This window comes from Bactrocera oleae, chromosome 3, assembly GCF_042242935.1.
Source record: "Bactrocera oleae isolate idBacOlea1 chromosome 3, idBacOlea1, whole genome shotgun sequence".
Lineage (NCBI taxonomy): Eukaryota > Metazoa > Arthropoda > Insecta > Diptera > Tephritidae > Bactrocera > Bactrocera oleae.
The window spans coordinates 52361524-52387888 of NC_091537.1; the positions used below are offsets into that span (position 1 = coordinate 52361524).

The window sequence follows — 26365 nt, forward strand, 5'->3', positions numbered from 1 at the left end:
ACCAAACGCTGTGTCATCATAAACTGTCATCCAAAGAAATACTCAACGGCTGTGAATCGAGGCAGCAAGGTCAACAAGGCGACCAAATCAATATATAATATTATATACCTATTCTACTTGTATTAAGTTCTTTTTTTGAACTTACATACCTCACCTTAAATTACGATTTTTGAAAATAATTTCCCTAAAAATTAATCGATCTAACTCTAAATTCTAACCAAGATCTTTATACTATAGCTATATATATTAAACGCATTCGATCGCTGTGCTATAGGAAGAACCGCGGCCTCTAAAACATCAAAAATAACACTATTTCTCGACTATTTATTGGATGTTATTATACATAAAAATCATCCACTTCAATCACTCTATCTATTCAAAACAACCGCATCAAAATCGTTTGAGTGGTTATAAGATTTAAGCATACATAGGGATAGGGACAGACAAAGCTTATCATTAACTGATAGCTTGTTTACATATAATATAGGATGATCCATTTCGAGGATCTCTTTTTTTTAAAGAAAATTCAAATTTAAAGAGGAATGTTTATTATCATTCGAAAGCACATTCTTGGGCATTAATCCGTCCAATTTTCAATAACTCGTTCTAGCATTTCGACTGGTAATTGGAGGATGACACTCGTGCTGTTTTACTTCAAGGCCTGAATCGAAGCGGGATTGTCTACATAGACTTTAGACTTTATATATCTCCACAGGAAAAAGTCTAACGGTGTGATATCACACGATCTTGGTGGCCAATCGACCGTCTCAAATCGTGAAATTATCAGCTAATCGAATTCTCAATTAATCCAGCGATAGATGCGATGTGTGGGAAGTGGCGCCGTCTTGTTGAAACCAAATGTGGCCAAGACCACGAGTTTCAATTTTAGGCATTAATTAGTCGGTTATCATAGCGTAATAAGCGTCGCCACAGGCATCATTTTTGAAAAAATATGGACTAATTATTCCACCGATCCACAAACCACACCAAACCGTTGCTTTTTCTGAATGAAATGGCAGCTCTTGAATCTCTTAAGGTTGCTCTTCGTCGCAAATTCGGCATATTTTACTTGTTGACATACCCATTGGTCCAAAAATTGGTCTCATCGCTGACCAAAATTTGGCTCGAAAACGTCGGATCATCTTGGAACTTTTCAAGAGCCCATAGAGCGCAGCGATGTCGCTTGGGAAGGTCGAGCGGCTTCAGTTCTTGCACAAGCAGTATTTTGTACGCTTTCAATTTACAATATCAATGTAAAATGCGCCAAGTTATTCCATACGTCACTCCGAGTTGCTGCGAACGGAAATAAGCCGATGATCCTCATGGTATGTGTAGTGCTTCGGGAAAAGTAAATCTCCCGAATATGCAAGAGCTGCCTCAGCCAATAAAAAATATTTTAACAAATAATCATGTACTATCTGTACATTTAAATCTTTTAAAATAGAAACAAAGTCCGCAATACTTGCAAATATATTTCATATGTCGACGCAGATCAGCTATCGTAGCTCTCTTCATTAACGAAAAAAATGGATCAAAAGATTTAGTACTGCATGGTAGAGGCGGCCCAATTAAAAGGGTCTTTGAATTACACCGATCGTTTATTCCTCTACAGTATTACTTAATGTTTGCAATTTTTTGCATTTAAACTGAGTATTATTATTATTATTTATTGTCGAAATGATGGCAAAAATGATATCAGAAGGATTGAATTACATATATCGTAATCAACAGAGACTGAGGACTGACAAATACATTCTTCTCAGAGACGCTTTAAATCAATATGCAAGTGTAAAACCATGAAATATTGGCCAACGCGTAATCTTGCCATCTTCATTCACGCAAGATGCCATGTCCGAAATTTAGGAGGCTGGAGTTATTTGTCACCTTTACGTGTAACCCCAATGGCCCCAAAGTAAAATGGAAATATTATCTGGTCAGTGGCAGAGTTACAAAACTATCGATAGTCAGACCACACGTTAGTTTCGATAGTTTAAAAAAATACTATCAAAAATATCGCTAGTTTTTCCCCTTGAAATGTATTGACTTTTCGCTGGTAAATCAGGAGACCTTGGCTTTATACACTTCATTTTTATGAAATCATCTTTGGATTTATTAATGAAACAAAACATTAACAAACACTTAAAATACAAACAAAATTTTGCATGTTACTACAGTACCCCTTGCACAATTGATTGATTTAATTGGTTTTCCAGCAAAAGTATGTGTTATAAAAAAAAAATATACATTTAATTTTCCCCAGTTAATTGCCCGGAAACCTTTCATTAAAAAAATAATCTGGCATTGCCGTACATACATATTTCGCAACATTTGTGATAAGCAACAGTTAGCAGCTCTGCAAAGCAATTGAAAACATATGTATAAACATATGTACATATGTATATATGTTTATTGGTGATAATTTTGAAGCTGATGTTGAGGAGCAAAAGAAAGAAGATGATCCTCCAAAGCGTCCGTCAGTTACGAAGTTTTAAAATCCATACAAGAAAACTTACTTCAAACATATTATTATTCAGAAAACAAGTTTTTATGTGAATTCGGGTAAATGGAATAAATTAACATTTAAACAAGTAAGGGATAGTTATAGGATAGGATAGATAATTCCGGGTGCAACCGAACATTTTATACTCTTGCAACGTGCAAATATCACAGCCGGGGAAATGCCTTCAGATGTTGGCAAAACTTTATATAAAACAAGTAAGAAAGGGCTAAGTTCAGGTGTTCATTTAAGACTCTGACGCCTTGCAAGGATGAAAGCCGGCTAAATACCTTCAGGTGTTGACGGTATTAAAAAATTTAGTGAAAGGATTCAATTTCATTATTTGACGAAATAGTGAATGAATTACGACAGAGACTCACTTAGTTTTATTAGTATATTTTACTTCCCGTCGGCGAAAATTCTACTTAAAAGATATGTGATATAAACTCAACTGAAGAGGCTAAATTTAATATATTGATTTGATGTGAAAAACGTCAACCAAATAATCGAAATTCATTACATTAAGGATATGAGGATTAGACCAAGATCAATTTCATTTATATTGAGCGCCAAATAGTCCGGTCAATTTAGGCCTAAAATAAGGAGGATGGTTACAAAAAATCATAAGCAGCTGAAACTCGGCAAATTTGCTCAAAATATAATTATAAAAAAAATCTCAAAAGTCTTCATTTTTCCATTTCATTTTCATTTTGGAATTTACATGAGGTCAAAGGTCAAAAAATGAGTTTTTCGCGACTTTCAGCAAAACCGTCAGTCAGTAGATTACAAAATCTCTACAAACAATGTATAACACTTTAAAAAGTTGGATAATTTGTAATCCCTATCTTGCACACGTTTCCACGTATAAACATCGCTGAAGCTGTAAAGTAACCAAAATTAGTTTGCTATTGGTGATTGTAATTTGCCTATCGAAAATATAAGTTAAACTATAAGAATCTCAGGTATAATGAAACCCAGTTCCTAAATTTATTCTGCATTATGTTGGTATGCCCAATACATGAAATATATGCCGTTAGTTTTGTGCGCCACTCCGTTGTGAAAACATCTAACTTCTTTTTTAACCTATTTCGTGAAGTTTTTAATTTTATAACAAAAATGTCAAAAAATTGTTTTATTTGTACTCATCTTTACTGAAAGAGATGATGGGTATACAAAATTTAAAATTTTGGTGAAGATGTTGATTAATTTGTCTTACTTACTTACAACTGAACATATTATTTATATTTTTAAACCAGAAAAAGCTCAAAATCAATCGAAAATATATTCACCAAAAAGTTTATATACTTTTGCTAAGTGTCAAAATCATGTACTATTTGTACACGCAATAACTGGTTGCGAGACGACAATTGCTTTTTACAGGAGAGGAAAAACAACAGTTTTCGAATTGTATGAAAAAAAAAATTACTTCAATGTGCTGAATTTTTAAAAGCAATAATTCAACTCAACAAGAAGTTATTACCAACGGAATTCAATTTCTTCTTGCTATGTACGAAGCTTTTAAAACTAATTGTTTAGATAAGTTGCGATATGCGTATTTCGTTAAAAACACACGTAATAAAAAACAAGTTCAATTAGCTTGTCTTCCTCAAACCTCAGTAGCTGCACATCAACATCTGTTTCGGGTATACTATATATGAACTATACCTATAAGTAGTTCAACTGTGGCTTGGTAATCAGCCGGATCCTAAAGACTGGGGTTGGAAGTTGGTCGACAACACACTAGAGCCAGTTCAAACTTTACATCCACCAGCACCAGAGAAACTTCTTAACACGTTATTTTGCATTTGCAAAAATGTATGTAATGCCAAACGTGGTTGAAAAAAGTTGGACTGGTTTGTTCCCTGGCATGCACAAATTGTCAAGGCCGGTCGTGCTCTACTGTCGAGTCACCAATTGTTGATGACTCCTATGTAGAGTCCCTATGGGGGCAGTTTACTTGCAGCATGCAAAGTAAAATAGAAGAAGAAAAACAAGAGGAAAGAGAAGAAGAAAATTAAGAGGAAGCAGAATTATTTGAAAACTATGAATCCGAAGAATAAATTTAGCTATTTTTTTTGTATTACACTGTCTTCATTTTTACCAACCCTTAAGAATGATATTATTTTGCCATAGTTTTAATACAAATATAATCACGACATATATATCCCCAAAATTCTTGTTTCTAGAGAGTTTTTAGATCTATTATTTTCTTTGTTTTGCAAAAAAACTCACGGTTTTGCTGAAAATCGCAAAGAACTCTTTTTTTTTTAAATTTGACCTTGTGCAAACTTTGTACTTTTGAGACTTATTTTATAATTATGTTTTGAGCAATTTTGCCGAGTTTCAGCTTCTTATGAATTTTTGTAACCTTAAATGTATAAATTGGCCGGATTTAAACCGTTTATATAATTTTATAACTTTTAAGATAACGTGTTCACTTAATTTCATTTAAATATCACACATTTGGACCAACCTAAACGGTTTGAAGTCAGGTGGAAAGTCGAAAATCATTATAAAGGAAATATTGGGGGCAGAGAAATGGAAGGGCTGATTGCAATAATTTTTGACATTGTTCACGTATACTTGAGAACTTGTTTTGAAGCAATTTTATAGATATATATATAGTAAAGTTAGCCGGATGCTTCAAAATCCGGAATATCAGTTATATGGGGGCTAACGCAAGCTTTAGTCCGATTTTATCCATGTTAGGCACAAAGATACGCTGTTATAAGAAGGATACGTTCTCTCAATTTTGTAGTCTATTTTGGGCCCTAGACGCTAAAAATGATCGTTGTGATCCTTGGCCTATTAAGGCCCTAAGTTTAAACAGTTCTCCCCGGTGTTCGATTTGGACGACTGCTGTGGGTAGTAGTACTCTACTTTGGTTTTCGCTGTGCAGCGTTTGAGTTTTCAATGGCTTTGAGCAGCATGGAGATTCTTGACAATTTTCGAGATTTCGCACTTCGGGATTTGCTCTTGCAACTAAACCCATGTCTCTTTTCATATTCGCGCTGTTTGGGGAAAGCTGGAAAATGTGCTGTGATGAAGAATTGAATGATGTTTATGACAATAAACGCAATTAAATTTGCTTTCCACTCTTTAAGTGTATGCGCATACGACAAGCAGTTTGTACAAATTCTTTTTGTTTGTTTCTGTCGATAATATTCAAGTTTTTGAATCTTTCATAAGCTTTGAGCTTATGCCCAATGAACATAGTTCACATGACGTTTGTTTGTGCTGTTCGGATGTGAACGTTTGATTTTTGAAGAAGCTTCTATTTAAATTGTGGTTGTTACTAGCTTGGGGTCTATTGAAGCTACTGTTTAGGTCGTCTTGAACAATTTTTATTTTAACTCGTTTTTCTACCCATTTTCTGGTAATGCGGCGGTGCATATGTTTACCAGTATAGGGTTCCAGCTGTTTGTGGGAATATTTTGTGTCGATAGAACCGACAAACAATTAGAAACAGTGAATTGTAGTCTAGTAAATTCTTTACTTGCTTCTTTTTGAATCTTATGCAAGTTTATTAGTGTCGTTACTTCTTTATCGACCAATTTTCTTTCATTTTTATAACTTGCTTTTAAAGATTCCAAGCCAAATTGATATTATCGTCATTTAGTGCGAACGGTTTTACTATTACGCCTGCTTGACCTTTTGTTTTGTATCGGATTTTGTGCATTTGATAATTTAGGATGGTTTATGTAAACGGCTGTAAACATGTCACGGAAGGACGGCCATTCTTCATAACCTCGAGGTGGATGCCTGAACTTGCCTCTTGATTTTGTATTTGTGGCGGCTCTACTCTCGGATGTGGAGTAGGTGCAATTGCTTTAATTAGTTTCAGTTGATCAGAAATCATTGCTTGAGTTTCCTCAAACTGTAAGAAGAGGATTTGAAACTTTCCGGTAGATCTGAGCCGTCAGATTCTACGATTGCGTCATACGCAGCTTGGAGACGTGTCCGAACATTGTCAAGACTGTCGTTTTTGATTTCTAATACTGATTCCGAATTGTCTTGAATCGGCGAAGATGAAAATCGAGTGCAGTATCGCGTAAGACTGTCACTCTCAGCAATAAATTTAGTGTATGAAATGTCTTTACCCCTCTTTTGCTTTGTAGCACCTTGCTTTGAGCGTGTAGTTTCTACAGGTGTACATGGAATTTTATCATCTGAGATCATCTTTGGTACTTTTATCAACTGAGATATTTTTGATTCTTTTGAGTCTGAGCTCATTTAAAAAGGTTTGTCGAAATAAATTATAATATTTTCAATGTACGAAATATATGTATTTGAAAATTCCCTTTAAGAAAAGAAGATTTTGTGTTTTGTGAATAAAATTAGTAAATCAATGACTTTCTTAATCTTCGCATAGACTCGTATGAGTAACTGAACTCTTTTAAGATAATAAGAGTTTTTAATTTGATTAAGTTGGAAAATTTCGCGAATTTAGTTTTATATGAGTACCGTTTCGTATTACTTGCGATTTTTTTTTAATATTTTCCGCTTGTTTGTAATTTAGTTACTAATCCGCACTTTTTATTTATTAATATTTTTTATGTCTTATGTAGGCGTATATGGGTACACCCTAATTCGTGAACTTGTAGGTATGTATTTATGTTCTTGTGGAGAGCTCGTTGAAGAGATCAATGCACTTCGTACCTATGTATGCACGAATTGTTTGTACTTTGGTGTGTGTAAGCAACCCTGTTTGTTTTTGTAAGGGGTATTACGAATATATGCAATGTGGACTTTGAAAGTATAATAAACGCACTCCTACTTGTTCTTGTTTTCCAAAGGACCAGGAGTATTGCGGGATGTATGCCAATATGGACTTTGAATATAAAATGTACAAACGTATCTTGTATATGAACCAATATGTATGTATGTATATGATTCACAAAATTATTATAATATTTAATTTATTATTTTTAACTTTTGTTATTAATAATCCGTATATTATTTACCGCATTTGACGATCAATTTTTAGATTTTTTTATTTTTATTTAATTTTAAATGGAACCCTATGTAGGGTATTAAGCGATAGGCAGATTTTCTGCTTTATGTATTCCCAAATGTCCGTATATATCTATATATATACCGATATTTTACCGTATGCACTTATGTATATATGTATCAATTTATAATATTGTACAAGTATATTAAATAAAAAATGAATTTATGTATGTATATACAAATATTGCTCTTGACAATTATATAAAATATATTTTCAAATATATATGTGGTTGTTGTTAGATTAAGTATATTTATATGTAAAAAACAATGTTTATATGCATAAATAAAAATAAATTAATATGCATATATGTATGTACATAGGTAAATTTATGGTTTTGACGCAATCCTGCTTGTTGCTTTGTTAAGCATAAGTGGTATTGCCGAAAAAGTATGCAAGTAAATACTTGAAATATATTGGTATGTTGTTGGAAACGTAATGTGTGTTTTGAATACACAAACGTAAGCATATAAGGCAATCACTTTATGGAATATGTTTTTTTCGATATACGTATATACATCTATTTATATGCATATAGATGTGGAGATATATATATGTATATCTATAATATAAAGTTTGGTTGCCTTGTAATCCAGCTGTTGGTTTATGTGTGTGTATGTATTTTGTATCGCGCCCGCTTATTGGATTAATGTTTTGTATTAAGATTCGAGCCCGTACTGTGATTTTATTGTTATCACTGTGGGTAATATTTTTTGAAATTTGTCAAATATTTTAGCATTATTCGCCTTTGGTTCTATGTGTATGTGTGTATATGCATTATACTTCACTTATTTTATGCACTTATATTATATGTTAATGTATGTATAATTTTCCAGCACTTTGTTGGTTTTCTTTTATAGAACATTTAGAATAATGTTATATAGTATGTATTTATATATATTTTGTTTTTTTGTTTCTCGTAACGAGAATTCAGTTACGTTACTGTAATTTTGTTGTTTTAGGGGTAACTGCACTGTATTTATTATTATTTTTTTCCGTTGTTTGGGTTTTAACTGATTTTTGGCAATGTGTGTTTCACAGCATTTCATTTTAGTGTTTTTTTTTGTCTTTTTTTGTTTTTTAAACACCTATAGTGCCGGCTCGAAGGACCATATATAATTTGGTGCTAATTTGTACAAAACTACTATTTAATTTGGTCCCAATTTGAACAAATAACTTACCAACTTCAATTAAACTCTTGCTCCCGAATAAAAGTATAAAAAATAATGACGAAAAGGGTTTCCAAATTCGCAATTTTAATATCTTTAACAAAATCGTTTTATACAATTAAATGTAAGTTGAATTAATAAAATTATTAAAACAAAAACGATGTAGGTTACCGGGGTTGATTCGCTGAATCACTTTCGACGGCGATCGGTCGAAAAAAGAGGTCGTGTCCAGTCGTCGATCTTTTTTGTTGATTGGACAGATAGAGTGGTAAGATCGTGTGTGGTGTGTACCATCCCTCGGAGGATTGTGTTGAGTTGTATGTGTTGGCGTGTGGTGTTTTCGGGAGTGGATAGTATGTTGTGGTGTGTTGGATTGTGTCAGTGTTGCTTGTGGAGTGGTGTGTGGTGCTTGTAGAGGGACGTTCAATGGGAAGGCTTATAGCTCATTTAGCCAAACCTGTTAAGGAGCGGGACCACGCCAATTTTTTAAAAAAATTTGGGGAAACAGGAGCCCCTTGCTTCTGCGTTAACCTGTGCTAATTTACATTTTCATATTATAATTAAATGCTTTGTTATGATATTTTATATGTTTTCGATCAATGGCATTTTTCCAAGGAACACGTGTGCCAAGTTTCATTAAAATATCTTAATTTTTACTGAAATTATCGCTTGCACAGGCTCATCATCCTGATCTTATATACACTAGGTAGAAAAAGTCTCCACTCACTAATCCGTGGAATGTGTTTCAAAAAAAATATTAATAAAATATATGCGTTTGTGTAAATAATACAGATTTAGATAATCGAAGATAAAATCTGTACAATACTACATTCACCTCCTCAATCACCTGACCTCCAGCAAAGAAATGCTCAAGACCGTTATATTGGACGAATGGAGTAAAATGTCAGCCCATGATACTAGAAAATTAGTACATTCCATGCCTAATCGTCTAGCAGAAGCTCTAAAATTTCGAAGCTACCCCACCAGCTATTAAATTTTTTATAATTACTTGAGATTATTGTGTTCTGGTTGGTGAGCGGAGACATGTTCTGTTTAAGCTAATTGTTTTCAAAATGGAAATGAACTCTTTGGCTTTTGTTTATTGAATAATTTGAAAAAAAGTAAATTTTTTTACGCGAAAAGATATGATTTAATGACACAAAAAAAATTTCTTAATTGGTCAATTGGTCAAACTTTTATTTTAGTTAAAAATATTTTGTACCCAGTGAGCGGAGACTTTTTCTACCTGGTGTACGTATATATATGACACTACAAGTATATCTAACTCCATTATTTATAGGTGATACAAACAACCGTTAGGTGAACAAAACAAGTATACTCTGTACCAAAGTGTTGCAAAAGTATAAAAATGTTGTGAGAAAATTCAATATTCATGGTTTAACAAAATCTGAATGGATTACAATTATTCGCATGAACTAAAATTATAATAAAATAATTTTCAAATGTGATATATTTTATGTATGTGACATAAACTCAACCAAAAGACTAAATTCAATATATTGAGGTGATGTGGAAAACGTCAATCAAAGCATGGGAATTAATTATATTAGGGATACACAAGCATTTTTTTGCCAGTTGTCTTTAAAGAAAATTAACCTCCAAATTCGGATCGATATTCACCACGACAATACGAGCTTTCACACATCGACTGAAACAACTACATTTTTGAGCACTCGAAACATAGAGTAGATGAGTCATCCACATATGTATAGTCCTGATTTGGCACCGAATGACGTCTTTTTATTTCCTTACGTAAAAAAATAATTAAGAGGTCAACGATTTGCAACACCTGAAGAGGCGATTGATGCGTTCAGGACGCATGTTTTGAAATACCTCAATCAGAGTGGCAAAAGTGCTTCAAAGATTGGTTTAAACTTGTATATTATTTTGTAATATTTTGAAAAACAATAAAGCGATTTTCGATAAAAATAGTTTACTAAATCTACTCTAAGCTTACACACAATATCCGCTGACGCATAAGTTCAGTATCTCGGCCACAATGGTCCGCAGCAGTAACCTGACACTTGCTTATGTCGCGAGCGACTGTGCTATCGCTTATGATGAGTCGGCATAACGCAACTTTGTAGTTCAACGTGCTCAGCTTTAGGTTAAGCAGTTAGTCAATTTGTATTCCCAGTTCAGCTTGTATTTTGAAGTTAAAGTGTAACAATAAAATACTAGTTTCGGCACTAGCCGAATCACCTCTATTATTGTGACCTGTTGCTGCTCGTCGTTTTAATTGGAATCCGTTGCTATTCATCAGCTTAATTAAAACAACCAAGAATATAACTTAGTACAAAGACAGTTAATTTTTTTTTCTTTCTCAAATATCCATAAAATCAATATCTCAACTTTCTAGAAATAGTTAATAGGTGAGGGCATCAAAAAGACGCCGAAATGAAGAATCTTCATCAGAAACTGAAAATCGTCTTACACTTCAGAGAGAATGCAATTCGCAATCGCGTGCCAGAGAGTCGAGTATCGAGCGATCGCAGCGGCTTTCTGAACAAGATTATATATACAATATACCACCTCTCACTAGGAAATCGAGCTCTGAGTGTTCCCAACGCCTTCGCAACTAGACCAAGATACAGCTGAAGTCAATGACTAGAGTTCGTAATCGAGTTTTAGCTCATGGTAACAGATCGGCTCTCAGATACGACCCACAGATTAATTAAGCCCAAAAGTTTTCTGTCCAAATCGAAGCCATCAATAAGATCTGCTCAAAGAGTTCTGCAAAAAAACGTGCCGATGAACCTAATGGTATGTGCAGTGCTTTGGGAAAAGTTAGTCTCCCGAATATGCAGGAGCTGTAACAGACAATAAAAGATCTTTTAACAAATAATCATGTACTATTTGTACAATTTTGAAACAACATATGTACCTACGTATATATAGCTTTTTTCAAATGACAGTCGCTTGGCGAGTAAGAAATAAGAGAAGACAATTTTTTGTAGAGACTTGTCCCTCATCATCTTATGGGTATCCTTTTACCACCATCAAGTCAAAGTCATTTGGACCAACCTAAACGGTTTGAAGTCATTGGGAAAGCCTAAAATCATTATATAGGAAATATTGCATTAATTTTTGACATTGTTCAGGTGTACTTGATAACTTATTTTGAAGAAATTTTTTAGATATATATGTACTTGAAGTAAAGTTAGCCGGATGCTTGAAACACCTAAATATCAGTTACATGGGGACTGTGGCAAGTTTTCGCCCGATTCCAAAGATACACTGTTATTAGAAAGATACGCTCTCTTAATTTCATTGAAATAACTAGTACATTGGCCAATATACATATGTTATGTGGTATAAAGTCAATTGGAAATTCCAAAATCTTTAAAATAGGTACATGGGGGCTAAGGGACGCGCTTCAACAAATTTTTGGTGCAAGTAAATATTGATTTAAAAAAACATTTTTCAGTTTCAATCATATATCTCGAGTTGGCATATCTCTTACCTATTTGTGCACAGTTTTGTCCCGATATAGTATTTGGTGCTTGATTTATATTCTGGAAAGTGTAAGAATCATTTGGAATTTAAAATTATGCCATATGAGAAGTAGGAGTGGTTGTAGTCCGATTTCGCCCATTTTCGCATTGTAAAATATAATCGGCAGCATAATGTTATGTTTTACATTGATGAAGTAGGTTCGGAGATATGCGATTTTTCCAAAATATTTAATGTCTTTGATGTATTTACTTGTAGTTACTGATTTATTTCGCTTTTGGTAGTTTTTAACAAAACCGTTAAATGGGGACAGGGTGGGGTTATCACCCGATTTTATCCATTTTCACATTGCTAAAAAGATTTGTCCTGAGTGAATTGAATTACTAAAGCTTTAGTTGTAAAGGAGATATGCACATTAAACCTATTAGAGGTAGGGGCCACGACCAATATCAACCTTCTTACGATTTGAAGGAATATGTGTACCGAGTTTCATCTAGATATCTCAATAACTACTCAAGTTACAGCTTGCATAGACGGACGGACCGATAGTCACCCAGATTTCAAATCGTCTCTTCATCTTGATCATTTATATATGTATATATAACCCTATATCCAATTAGTTTTCTGTGATACAAACAAAAATAGTTTTGTTTTATGAAGTTTCTTACCCGATTTTGTATGATTTTGCCACGTTGATTCCAAATCTGTAATCAGCTTTTCTTTAGCAACCGTAGTTTTCGAAATATGAACATGTAAGATTTTTAGCCAAAAATACTATAATTTTATAATTAAAAAATATATTGCTCTTACTTAACATAAAAAAAACTTTCTTTTAGGTGCTTTTCTTGCATGAGTAGAAACAGTAGTTTTGTTTTGAATGCTCCAGAATCCAGAAATCAGCCATCATATTTGCTTTCCAACGACCCTGGTCTCGCTCTTCCATAGTACGTATATCCTAAGAAAGCGTTCTTCTTGTTCTTCGTTTAAGTTGCTTAAATTTCCTAAGAAGCAGTCTAAATGGCTGAAGTGGAAGTGCATCTTGATTCTCATGTTACATACTGGACTCTGGAAGTGCAACATGAGCTGCTCATATGTTGAATGAAGTCTGGAGACTTTTTATTTCCTAAGTAATTTTGCACAACCCAAATAAATTCAATCCATGCAGATTTATCCTTATCTGTCACACAATCAGTAAAATATTTGAGGAACGTCATAAATAGCCGTTTTAATTTTTCTGTGCTCAATTATGGAAATATTTTACTAATATTTAAACTAACTTTATAAAAAAAGGGGGTAATCTGCTACTAGAGAGGTATTCATCACATTTATACTACTCGGTACTTAATGCACTCCCAAAGGCCTTTTTTAGTTCTGTGTTCTGTCGTGACTCGGACATCCCATAAACACATGAAACAGGGGTATTTGGTATATCCTCCTTTTTGACCCAAAAGAGAGTTTACCATTTTAAGATCGACGCATATCAGACAGTTATGTTTAATTTATTTTATATTCTCCATTACAAATGGGCCCTCTTTATAGAATCAGACGCATTTAAACGGCATTCTCTAAACATATAGTCACCACAAACAGGAAAAAAATGTTTCGAATAATTTAAACAATTTCTTCTTAATGTAGACATAGCGGTTTACTTATGAAATTTAGTAATTTTTTTGCCCTAAAAATTAATTTAAGTAAGCCGAGCAACGATATTTCAAGAAGTACCTGTATCACTAAAACTAGAACTGCTAGAAAGAAACTGAGGTAGAAATCAGCGACGTCAAATCAGTTAGAAACTCTATAAAACAAAAAAGTGTAATTTTGTATATCAGTGTTATACTATGTAAAAACATGTTGTAAGAGTATAAAAATGTAAGCAACGATCTCTAAATATGTGAACGCAAATGCTGCATATATGCAATAATATGAATTTTTTTGTTATTTAAGGTTATTATACTCTTGCAACATGTTGCTCCAGAGTGAAGTTTTATCAACGATATCTAAACCGGAGAAGACGGATATTCAGTTTATCGTCGACGTGACACTGAAAACCGAGGACAGAGTGCTATACTAAATATAATAAAGTAGGTTCAAGTTAGATAATAGATGGATTGTCCCTTATTCTCCACTGTTATGTAGGAAATTTAACGCTCACATAAATGTAGAGTACTGTCTCATAGCCATCAAATACTAGTACATTTGCAAATATATCAACAAATGATCTGTCCAAACTACTTTCAGCGTCAGAAATCCAAATTAAAAGGGTAAAACTTTGTAAATGGCCGGTACATACATAAACACATTTAAGTTTGCCTGGCGAATATTCCGATCCAGGAGCGCATCCTACAATCCTGCAGTTAGCTGTTCACTTAGAAAAAAAGCCAAAGGATGTATTTCACTACAGAAGCGGCTGAACGAGTGGCCCAAAACCCACGTAAAACTGCTTTGATGGATTACTTTGAGCTCCGTAACGAAGATGAATGCGAATGCACAGACACTTCCATATCTCGAAATGACGCATGGAACAACAATACATTTACAAGAAGGTGGCATGGTGAGAACATAGTTGGCCATCCGGAGATAGAAACAGATGTCGCTTAAGGAAGAGTGTACGGAGTACATCCTTTTCAATCAGAGTGTTTTTATCTTAGGATATTGTTACATGACATATGCGGTCTAACCTCGTTCGAGTACTTAAAAACCGTTGTCGGAGTTCTCAAAGCATCACTTTTGCAACGGCCAGTACAAGTGAGGGATTATTTGTGGTTATACTTTTATTTTATAAGCCATCGAAACCATTAAAATTATAGGACAATTTCAAAAACGAATTATGTAATATGTGTTAAGATATTAGACATAAGCTACGACAACAAAATCAAGTCTTCGCCTTTCCGTACAGTGACGACATGTAATGGGTATTCCAATAGGGATGATATGATATCTAAGTGTCGTTTCGGCCATTTCTAATGTCATAATCATTAGTGCACAAATTATAAACAACTTTTTATGGACGCACTTGGGAGAAATTTATCTCGACAACATTTGGTTCCAACAAGACGAGGCTACGTGCCACACAGCACGTTCAACAACCGAATTATTGCGAGTAAAGTTTGGAGATTCGATAATTTCAAGAAATTGTGATATTGAATTGCCTATAAGAAGTTGTGCTTTAACACCATTGGATTACTTCTTGTTGGATTATTTGAAATCAGTGGTCGTTAGCAATAAGCCAGATTCTCGCCAAGCTTTAGAAGTCAATATTGAACGTGCTATTCATGGCATGCGGCTTGATTTAGTGGAAAAAGTACTCGAAAATTGGGTTCATCGAATTCGTTCCTGCAAAATTCCTTGTCTCTTAATATTAATTATGTGGGATGAATGTAACATGGGTCATAGAGTACATATAGAGGCCATGGACAGAACCTTAAAAGATCTTAGAAGCTCATCTGCTCTCATGGGCAGGATTATTTTTGTATTTGCCGGAAATTTGCGACAGACTCTTGTTGTCATTAACAGAGGATGTGTCATCAAAGCATGCTTAAAGTGGTCGCCGTAATGGACTTCGAATGAAAATATAAAACTCAAGACGAATATGAAAGCCTCTTTTTCATGGAAGCACATATAGTGATTTTTCACAGCAACTGCTTAAACTTGGAGAAAGAATTTGCCCACTCTATTTAAGTAAAACTGTAACATTCTTCTGGAATGAGTCTCTATACCAAATAGTTTATAGAATTTTTAATGCATGCAGTATACACTGACATAGAGAATTTAAAATTGTGTTATGTGGGAAGTAGACGCGTTTGTGTTCCGATTTTCCATATTTTCACAAGGTAACATCCGAATGCCAAAGTAATCTTGTACACGAAATTTGGTTAAATTTCCTGAGATAAAGGATTTCACTTTAAGTTTGGCGGAGGCATGGCAATTGTCGAATTTAATACTGGCTTCAATAAAGCTTTTCCGTACCATCTCGGTTGTGGAGTTCAATGGATCTAACATATTTGACTTATGAGTTATCTCACTCTCAGTAGTTTTCACCATACCTGTTATATGGAGAGTGGTCGAGGTTACTTTTCAAATATTTTTTGCCCATAGATACCTCATACCACTGCGATCCCCTACAACAAATTTCAATTTTGTATCTTAATTTGAAGCTTACTTATGCCTCTTTATAGGTTTTCATCATCATCTACAATACTATTCTTTCCATATTTCCAAGAAACACATGTACATAGTTTAATCTCGATGTTTCAATTCTTAATTAAGTTATCGTAGGCGGACGGACAAACAATCACCCGGATTTCAAATCGTCTCATCACCCTATACCTATCTCAGTTAGTTTTTGGTGGGGCAAACAATCGTTAGATGAACAAAATTATTGTATCCTGTATCAACATATTGTGTTTGTGTTTATACATCTACGGTATTTGTTTATCGAGTTATCGTACTTTAAGTAGTTTTCAACAAAATCGTTATATGAGTAGTGGCCGCGGTTCTGATCTGTTCCCAAAGATGCCCCTCTCTGCTATAATTCCCTGTACGAAATTAAAGCTTTGTGTCTTAGTTTAGAGCTTTGTTATATCTTTAATTAGCGGCATTTTGGGGGCGTGACCATAAACCGAGTCCGATCAACTGCAAGACCGACAGACAGTCACTAGAATAGAATTCGCCTCGTGGTCCTGATGACTTATATATATATATATATATATATATATATATATAACTTTATATCTAGGTTAGGTGAACAAAACTATTATACTCTGTTGTAATATTATATGTTGCGAAAGTACTAAAATGTTGCGTAAAAATTCAACAATCACTGTTCGATGAAACCGTGAATGCATTAAATTCATACTTGGATTCTTATTAAGTGACTCTGTAGGCCATAGCCTTACATACGTAGTTTCATTACTACATATATTTCGCTTTGTGTCAGAGATATTTACCTTTAAATCTACCTACTTAACTCAAATGAGAGATATGTATGTATAATATATGATTTATATAATCAAAGTAACAGCGGACTTGGCTCACGGCCGCCTTAAGCCAGGTCCGTTACGCCGCCCCTTTTGATCAACAAAATTCTATACATTTTGATTTAAAATATAATTTTTATATTCTGTTGTAATATGTTGCGAAAGTACTAAAATGTTGCGTAAAAATTCAACAATCATTGTTTGACGAAACCGTGAAAACATTAAATTCATACATGGATTCTTATTAAGTGACTCTGTAGGCCATAGCCTTACATACGTAGTTTCATTACTACATATATTTCGCTTTGTGTCAGAGATATTTACTTTTAAATCTACCTACTTAACTCAAATGAGAGATATGTATGTATAATATATGATTTATATAACCAAAGTAAAAGCGGAATTGGCTCACGGTCGCCTTAAGCCAGGTCCGATACGCCGCCCTTTTTGAGCAACAAAATTCTATACATTTTGATTTAAAATATAATTTTTATTATTTTGAAATATATTAATTATTGTTTAAAAATTACAAATAAATATTTATTAAACTCTTACAAAAAAATAATAGTAAGCATTTTTCTTGTTCGTGCAGAAATATCAACTATGTCATCGTAATCCATTTCTTCAATTAGTTGAGCTTCAATAGACAGCAATGCCAAAGAATTTAGACTATCTTGACTCGTATATTTTCTCAAACCCTTTGTTAAGGGGGGAAAAAAAACTTTCTCCTGAACAACTCAGAGCGGGAATACTCAAAAATATACGTAGAGCAATGTCTGCATTCTGATAAACATCTCGAAGATTTTACGTATGCAATACTTTGCTTATGAATTTTTGAGTTGAAATTGTAAAAGAATACATTAATTCCCTAATGTCTCTTCTAAATCATGAGAATACTTTTCGAGCCGACAACTTTAAATAATTTATTCCTTATTAAATTGTAAACAGTATGTTCAAAGAAAAAATTATTAACAATTGCATCAAAATACTTACGGCAGATGAACCTGATTCACAACTTATCATGACTGCTAAATTTTGTTGAGTTTGTCATAAAATTAGGTATTTATGGGATGTGTTGCAGCAAAATTTTTTTTTTTTGAAGATTCTTCTGCTTTCCACTTACGATAATCTGCACCGATAAGTTTTTTTCGATAGTAACTCACAGTTAATAGAAAATACTAAATTCAGAGCCTCAACAAATTAAAAAAAATGCCTTTTTCACTTCTTAGTTTGAAGTGCAGTCTCTTCTTTATTTTCTGAATATATATTTATTATTTTGTCACATGTGGTGTTCTTACTTTCTTTAAAGATGTGTTTGAGCAAATTTGTTATTCAAATGACCGATAGTTGATGCTTTGAGCTACATAGCTTTAGAGGCATTTCGTGTATTTTTTTTTATGGTGCCTCTCAAACTGTTAGTTCTTTTGTCACATGCCATTTAGTTTCAGTGCTACTAAAAAAAAAGTTAAAGGTGAATTTTTAATTTTTTTGAAAAGTACTTATTTGTTCATCAATATCTATTTTGTCCCTTCAAAGTAATCCCATCATCATCAGCTCTTTCTTCAATTCTGACTTGATCTTATTAATTGTGGCAAAACTCCTTCCTTTCGTTGGTTCGTTCAGTTTTGGGAATAGGAAAAAGGCACAAGGAGCCTGATCTGATGAATACGGTGGTTGAGACATGATTGCGGTTTTGTTTTTGGCCAAAAAATCACGAATAAAGAATATGAAGTTTGGTCCAAGGTCTGGAAAACTTATACAATTATATTGACCACCATAAAACATGTTCGTTTTTGGCAGTTGGAAAGGTTTAGCGCTTTAGGAAACTGTTTGCATTAACTTTTGGCATTGTTCAGGTATACTCAAGGACATGTTGTTTTCAGTACTGTATCGAAAGTTTCTTTGCCGAAATATCTGGAAATATATTAGTTTTCTTTTGTTCAATTTTTTTTTCCCTGCCTCATTAGTATATCTCTGCTACTCTACACTAAAAAAATTATTTGAAAAAAAATAATAATGCATCTGAGAAATCCTTAAAATTGTACACTTACAAAATTGGAAGAGTCGGGAAAATTTTCAAAATTAAATTCAAAATTATTGTAAAAAAACAAAGTAAGGAAGTATTAAGTTCGGAGGTAACCAAACATTTTATACTCTCGCAAGAAAAGCCGGGGAAATACCTTCAGGCGTTGGCAAAACTTTATTTTAAGGAATGTTGCGAAAGAATTCAAAATTCAATTTTATTCGACGAAAGTGTTAAGGATTACAATCATGTCTGATATTTTAAAAAATTCTTATTCTTATATAGGATATTGGTACTAAACTCAACTTACTCAAGTCACTGTGACCGACATTTGCGGCACAAAGTCTACTAAAGTATCGAAGATCATTAAATGTGGTATATGGTAGTATTATTCATTGGTCAATTTTATTAAATTGTAATGTATCCAATGTTATAAGTTAGATTCATTTTATATATACAGGCAAACGGGAATCTTTATATATGAGGTCTAGGGGTAGTACTGATCCGATTTTAGTTCTTCTTGACATTACAATATATTATTACCAGAATAACATATTCTATATATCGGTTAACAGAGATATGGGATTTAACCTAAAGGTGAGAATAATTTGTTGCTACATCTTAAAGCGGAGAAACGAAATAATAGAAACCATTAGGATTATTGGAACACTACTCTAATAGATACAAGGCAATGGAGAGTGTATCAAATCACTAAAAACGATGCCAAACCACTGAAAATGTCAATATCACGTGAGTTCAAGTCTTGCAATTTTCCAATTTTTTTTCAAATCCATCGAGTTATCGAATATAATATTAGTCCACAATAACGGTTTTCCAATAGTGATGATATGATTTCTAAGTGTCGTTTCGGCATGATCTGTAATTTCTTTCCATTATATTCAGCAATATTTACAATTTCATCATGGAAAGATATACTCAAGAACAACGTTTAGAAATTATTCAATTTTATTATCAAAATAATCCTTCCCCAATTGCAACTTTTTCTGATTCTTTTAAGAGAATTATCTTCTCCGATGAGACTCACTCTCATCTGAGTGGTGCGGGAAATAAACAAACTGTCGAATCTAGTGCGAAGAAAATCCATGAATTATTCATGAACATTGGAGGAAGTTGATTTTGACAACATCTGGTTCCAACAAGACGAGGCTACGTGCCGCACGGCATATGCAACAACCGAATTATTGCGAGAAAAAAAAGGGGATACGATAATTTCTAAAAATTGTGACATTGAATAGCCTCCAAGAAGCTTTGATTTAACACTTATTACATTAGATTACTTCTTTTTGGATTATTTGAAATCATTGGTCTTTAGCAATAAACCTGATTCTTTTCAAGCTCTAGAAGTCAATATTGAACGTGCTATTCATGACATACGGCTTGTTTTAGTGGAAAAAGTACTTGAAAATTGGGTTCGTCGAATTTGTTCCTGAAAAAGTAGTCGTGGAGTCCATTGGAATGATGTTATATTCAGAACTTCATTGCATCGTTTGTGCTTCATATTAAATAAAAAACATTTGAATTTCCATAATAATTAGTGTGTTTTTTCTTTTAATCATATCACCCTTATTGGAAAATCTGACTTGCTGAGTGCAAGTTGTTTAACGCGCAACACATAAATATAAGAATTCCGAACTTTCGGTTCGCTTTATACGATATATTATACTTACGAAACTTAGGGGAGCGTATAACACCGGGTATACCAAAGTTTAATGCCGAAAATATGTGAAATCGGTCCAGCTCCCATAGTAGTAATACATATAACGGTATTCTAGCAGACTTTATGTCGAAAATGTCGGTCAGTGTAAAAGTTATTTTCACAAAATTGGGTAAGAACAACTCCATAAATTGATGCGATCAGTTCAGACCTTCGTCTATTTGCAATACGTCCAAAATAGAGATTTTGACTTTTTAGCTGACATTAAACAGCTTTTGTTGATCAAGTGAGATATTTTTTGAGGTTAAGTGAATATGTTTTCATATACCACATATCGCAAACATGATGCAAAATAGAGTAAAGAAACTAGGTTATTTTATGACCTGTAATTTAAATCAGGTTGATACCAAATATGATTGCATTATTCGGTTTCCTCGAACAATGAATATTAAATTCTTGCGTAACATGTTTTAATATAAAGTTTTGCCAACACCTCAAAATATTACCCGGCTTTGATCATTACAAATTGATAGAGTGTAAAACGTTCGGTTCACCGAAATAAGCCCTTCCTATTTTGCGAGTAAAAATATAATATAAAAATTTTTAAAAACCGAAGTATCATACACATCTATTAAGTTTTAATTTGAATTACTTACCAGAAAACAAAAGCAGGATTTTCTGTTGCCTTCTTAAGTTTACATTCTAATCGAAGAGAGGATCCTTCATCAATATGCAAATCCGGTGCTCCGACGATTTCTGCAACAGCTTCTAAAATGTAAAAAAAAATCGTAATGTATAAATAGACAGTACTTAACAAGCAAATAACATACTTATGTACTTGTCTTTACATTGGAAAAGACTAGTTGCTAAGTGTATAGTACTACCATTTTATGAACTCAATGACTACTGACATATCTCTTATCATCTTAAATGGGTATTAAATAACCGCTAGAACAACAATCACAAAAAGTAATATACTTGTGTGATTCAAAAAGCATTGTAACTACACTACCATACATAAACAACACATAAATTTAGTTTAGTTTTTATTAAAATAAATAAGAACACAAGAACGGGTTACGTCACTGTCTTGAAACAGCTGGAACTAGAGATTCACCAAACAGTTCATTAACGCCCTTAAAAGAGACACGCCCCCAATGTATAACAGAAAGCTTTTCAAACTTTATTGTTGGTATAATGTATTGGGATTTTTCAAACCTTGCTTGGTTTATGGTAGAAATACATCATAATTTTAGTTTTGTCACAAAATTTTGTATAACATGGTCCGAATACTCTGCTAGTCTGCCTCTGGAGTGCTATAATTCTAAGCGATTTCCTATTTTCTTGCTGTTAATTACTTATACCTATATTATATGTAAATTGTTTTAAGTTGAATCGAAAACATTTAAGATAAGGTTTTAGGACACGACCTTTTGAGGTAGTTAAAATCAACCAACTGAATTTTATTTTCCTCAATTCGTTTCCCAGGAATTAAAGAATCGGCAAGGTATCGATGATATGCTCTGAACAGAATAGATACAATTTGTCCACTCATGAGAAAAACACACAAATTATATATAAAATTCATATCGCCTAAAAACGGTCCGCTAGGATTGTTCATAATTGTGACTTTTTTCGTGTTTTCGCCTTCTTTCTTGTACCACGGATTACAGATTAATAAAATATTTTTCGTTTGCATTTCAGATTATACTTACGGATGCTAGGACCTCCACTATGAGGACGGTCGCCGTCGCCCTACCTCCATTTTGGTACCCCTTCCCCCTTTACATGGATCACCAAAACAATATGTAAAGCTTCAATAAACTCAACAAGTGTGTTTAAATTTCATTTTTTATCTATTACGCTTACCGAGAAAACAGAACAGACGGTTTTTGGAGATATTAAAATAGAAGCCCCTTTAATGCATAAAATTTGTGAAATTGGTCAACGAATTAGCCCGACCCATTTTCCATGTTCTACATACAAATAATGATTTTCGTTATTCTAACAAACCATATACCGATTACCTGGGTCTGTGTATGAGTAATATACATATATACAAGGTGCGTTCCAAAGTAAACAGTAAAAAAGTAACAAAATAAACTCTAGTGGCGCCATCTATATGTCGACTAGTGCGTTAGAATCTGCTATACATTATCGACTCCCAGTAAAAATTTCATGACATTTCCTTTATTGGGAGTGAAGTTATTGCTTTTTAAGTGTCAGTATGTTTTTGTCATCGGTGCGAAAATGAGCTTCGAACAAAGAGCTAACATTAAATTTTGTTTTAAAATTGGTAAAACTTTTAGCGAAACGTTTCAATTGATGAGACAATTTTATGGTGATGATTGCCTATCTCGTAGCAGAGTGCTCGAGTGGTTTCAACGTTTTCAAAGTGGTCGCGAGGACGTAAATGAGAAATGAGCCGAAACCCAAAAAATCGCGCCTGGAGAAGTCAAAGGGAAGGACAATGCTGATTTGTTTTTATGATTCCAAGGGTATTGTCCAAAAAGAATTTGTTCCACTCGGCCAAAACGTTAATGCGGTATTCTACCTTGGAGTTTTCAAGCGTTTGGTGCTCCGTATTCGACGTGTTCGGCCCGAATATCGCGAAGATGGAAGTTGGCGTTTGTTGCACGATAATGCGCCGTCTAATCGATCGACGCTTGTAGCTGATTATTTGACCGAAAATCACGTTTTAACAATCAACCACTTCCCGTATTCACCTGATATGGCACCGTCCGACTTCTACCTTTTCGGAAAAATGCATTTGCCGATGAAAGGAAAGCGTTATGCAGACGCGGAGGCCATTCAAAAGGCTTGCACCGGCATACTGGCGGCCATACCGGGCAACGAGCTAAAACACTCGTTGGACATGCTCTTGGACCGTGCAGAAAGCTGTATTAAAGCAGAAGGAGACTACTTTGAATAGAATTAATTGATTTTGCCGATAAAACCATTTGTTCTGTCTTTTTTTTAAAAAGTCCTGTTTACTTCGGAACACACCTTGTATGATTGATTGAAAATATACTCTCAAGAATACCCGAGCAACATCAAAATTAGTGCAATCAGCTCAGACTATTTTCTGGGAGTAAGGAGTTGGTGTATACCTTGGTCTAAACCTCATATTCCTTATATTATGAGTTTTGATCCTTTGGTTAGCGTTTAACACATTAATTCATTATATTTAATTTAGCCTCTTCTGTTGCGTTTATATCACACATATTTTATTTGAAGAGGATGAAACTAAGCGTTTTGCCAGTACCCGAAGATATTCCTCCAGATTTTAATTTTGTAAGTTACGAGAGCATATTCTATTCCTATGCCATTCCTTACTTGTTTTGTTTTACAACATTTGGTTATATTTGCAAAAAAAAAAGTTTACAAATGGTCACAAAATACCGTGGTCAAATGATTGATGTTAACTTCGATCAATATCAATCACTTCAGGTGTAGGCAAAATCTTATATTAAAGGAAGTATTGATCCGATTCAACACATTTTTTAAATAAAAACATATTATTATCGAGTATGAATTTTTGTTATTCATTTATTTATTTTATTATCTGAATTTCAAATAAATATCTTACACATTGACCGATATTTTCGGAAAAAACTCAACTATAGGCACTGGGGTCCACATATTCCGTACCTAGGGGCTTGAACAGGTTTCGTTAAATTTAGAAAATTTTTGGTCACAAGGTGACATACTTTAAACGCATTAGTTGCGCAATGTTTAACCCCGCTACAATCATTGTTGCTTGATGTGCATAGTGGAAAGTGAAAGAATCAAATGGAATTTAAAATGGCGTTATATGGGAAATAGGCGTGATTGTAATCCGATTGCGACCATTTTCGCACTATAACATAGAAATATGAGAAGAATATTTTATACCGAATTTGATTGAAATCGGTTAAACAGCTCCTAAGGTATGAGTTTTCGCCTAAAAGTGGGCTGCGCCACGCCCACTTTATAATTTTAACGCCCACTTTATTTTATAACGCGGTTCCTATAAAGGCATATCATACCATCCCAGAGATAAAATAAAATTATCGCGCTTTTAGTAGTTTCTAACAGTACCGTTATATGGGGAGTGGGCGGGGTTGTAACCCGATTTCATCCACTTTCACATTGTCGATATTGCTAAAAACATTTTTCCCAGTGAACTTTTTTATTATTGCTTTAGCGGCTTACGAGATATTTGCATTAAACCTATTAGGGAGCAGTACCACGCCCACTTTTTAAAAAAAATTTTAAACTGCAAATGTGCCTCTGTGATCTTGTATACTAAATAACAGTATTGTATCTTATTGTGGAGCTTAGTTATGGCAATTTATTTGTTTTTATTAATGGCGTTTTTTGGGCGTGGCAGTGGATTACGCTCGTCTGCAATACCAACCGTCTTACGGTACCAAGAAACATGTGTACCAAGTTTCATAAAGATATCTGAATTTTACTTAAGTTATAGCTAGCACAGACGGACGGACGGAGGGAAGGACGTTCAGTCACCCGAATTTCAACTCGTCCCTTCGTCCTTCCTGATGATTTATATATATATAATGCTATATCTAACTCGATTAGGAGGGGTCGGACTACACCTCCGCCTACTTTCCATATAACACATCTTTTAATTTCATCAGACATATCCGGAGTTTTTTTACCATATCCGGAGTTGAGTTAGGCTTCCCAAACTTCTAAAAGCTATCTGTTTTTGAATTTTTGTGGTTTCAATAAACTTTTAATGGTTTCCGGTCCCAGGAAGCATCCAAATTAGAGATGACCGATTTAAGTGAATCATATTACCAAGCACTATTATTACGATATCTGTCTCATTGCCTCTAATAACAATATTGGACCAGTCTGGAATACTGAAAACAAAGCAAATTACTATAAAACGGGATTCATTTCGATGTTCCTCGTTAAAAAAAAAAACTAAATTTACCGTCCCAAAACGAAACAAATCAGCTCACCGAAGTGTTCTCTCAATAAATCCATTGATGTGTGGGAAATGGCGCCGACTTGTTGAAGTCGCCATTGACGGTTACGTTCTCACCAGAATCATTTTTGAAGATATATAGACCGATGATTATACTGGTCCACAAACCACACCAAACCATTGTTGACCATTGAGCCAGAAATGGTTCTCATCGCTAAACAAAATATGGCTCGAAAACGTCGGATCTTCTTAGAACTTTTCAAGAGCCCATAGAACACAACGATGGGAAGGTCGAGCGGCTTCATTTCCTCCACAAACTGTATTTTGTACGCTTTCAATTTAAGATCTCGACGTAAAATGCGCCAAGTCGTTTCATACGTCAGTCCGAATCACTGCGAACGGCGCTTAATTGACTCTCCACGGTCTTCGTGTACACTCTCAACTACGGCCGCTATATTTTCTTCACTGCGTGCTGGACGTGGTCTATTCGGTCAAATATTATCCAATAAGGAATGCTGGGTCTCAATATTGGTGTTGCGAATAGTACGCTAAGTAGGCCGATTAATTTAATCATATGTTGATTCTTTGCAGAACGTTAATGTTC

At 34.0% G+C, this 26365-nt stretch overlaps 1 protein-coding gene and 1 long non-coding RNA gene across 3 annotated transcripts in view; both read right to left on the reverse strand.

The window, feature by feature from the left end:
* The window catches only part of dpr19 (defective proboscis extension response 19), a 334249-nt gene that overhangs the window by 106848 nt on the left and 201036 nt on the right, over positions 1–26365 (reverse strand). For both annotated transcript variants that reach the window (XM_070106627.1, XM_070106628.1), the window contains exon 5: positions 21482–21593. In XM_070106627.1, coding sequence (XP_069962728.1) covers positions 21482–21593 — 112 coding nt within the window. The remainder of the gene's footprint in view (positions 1–21481; positions 21594–26365) is intronic.
* Positions 10985–11750, reverse strand: LOC118682082 (uncharacterized). The gene is made up of 2 exons (XR_004977744.2): positions 11583–11750; positions 10985–11508 (listed from the first exon to the last, which is right to left on the reverse strand). It is a non-coding gene; the product is annotated as an uncharacterized lncRNA (long non-coding RNA).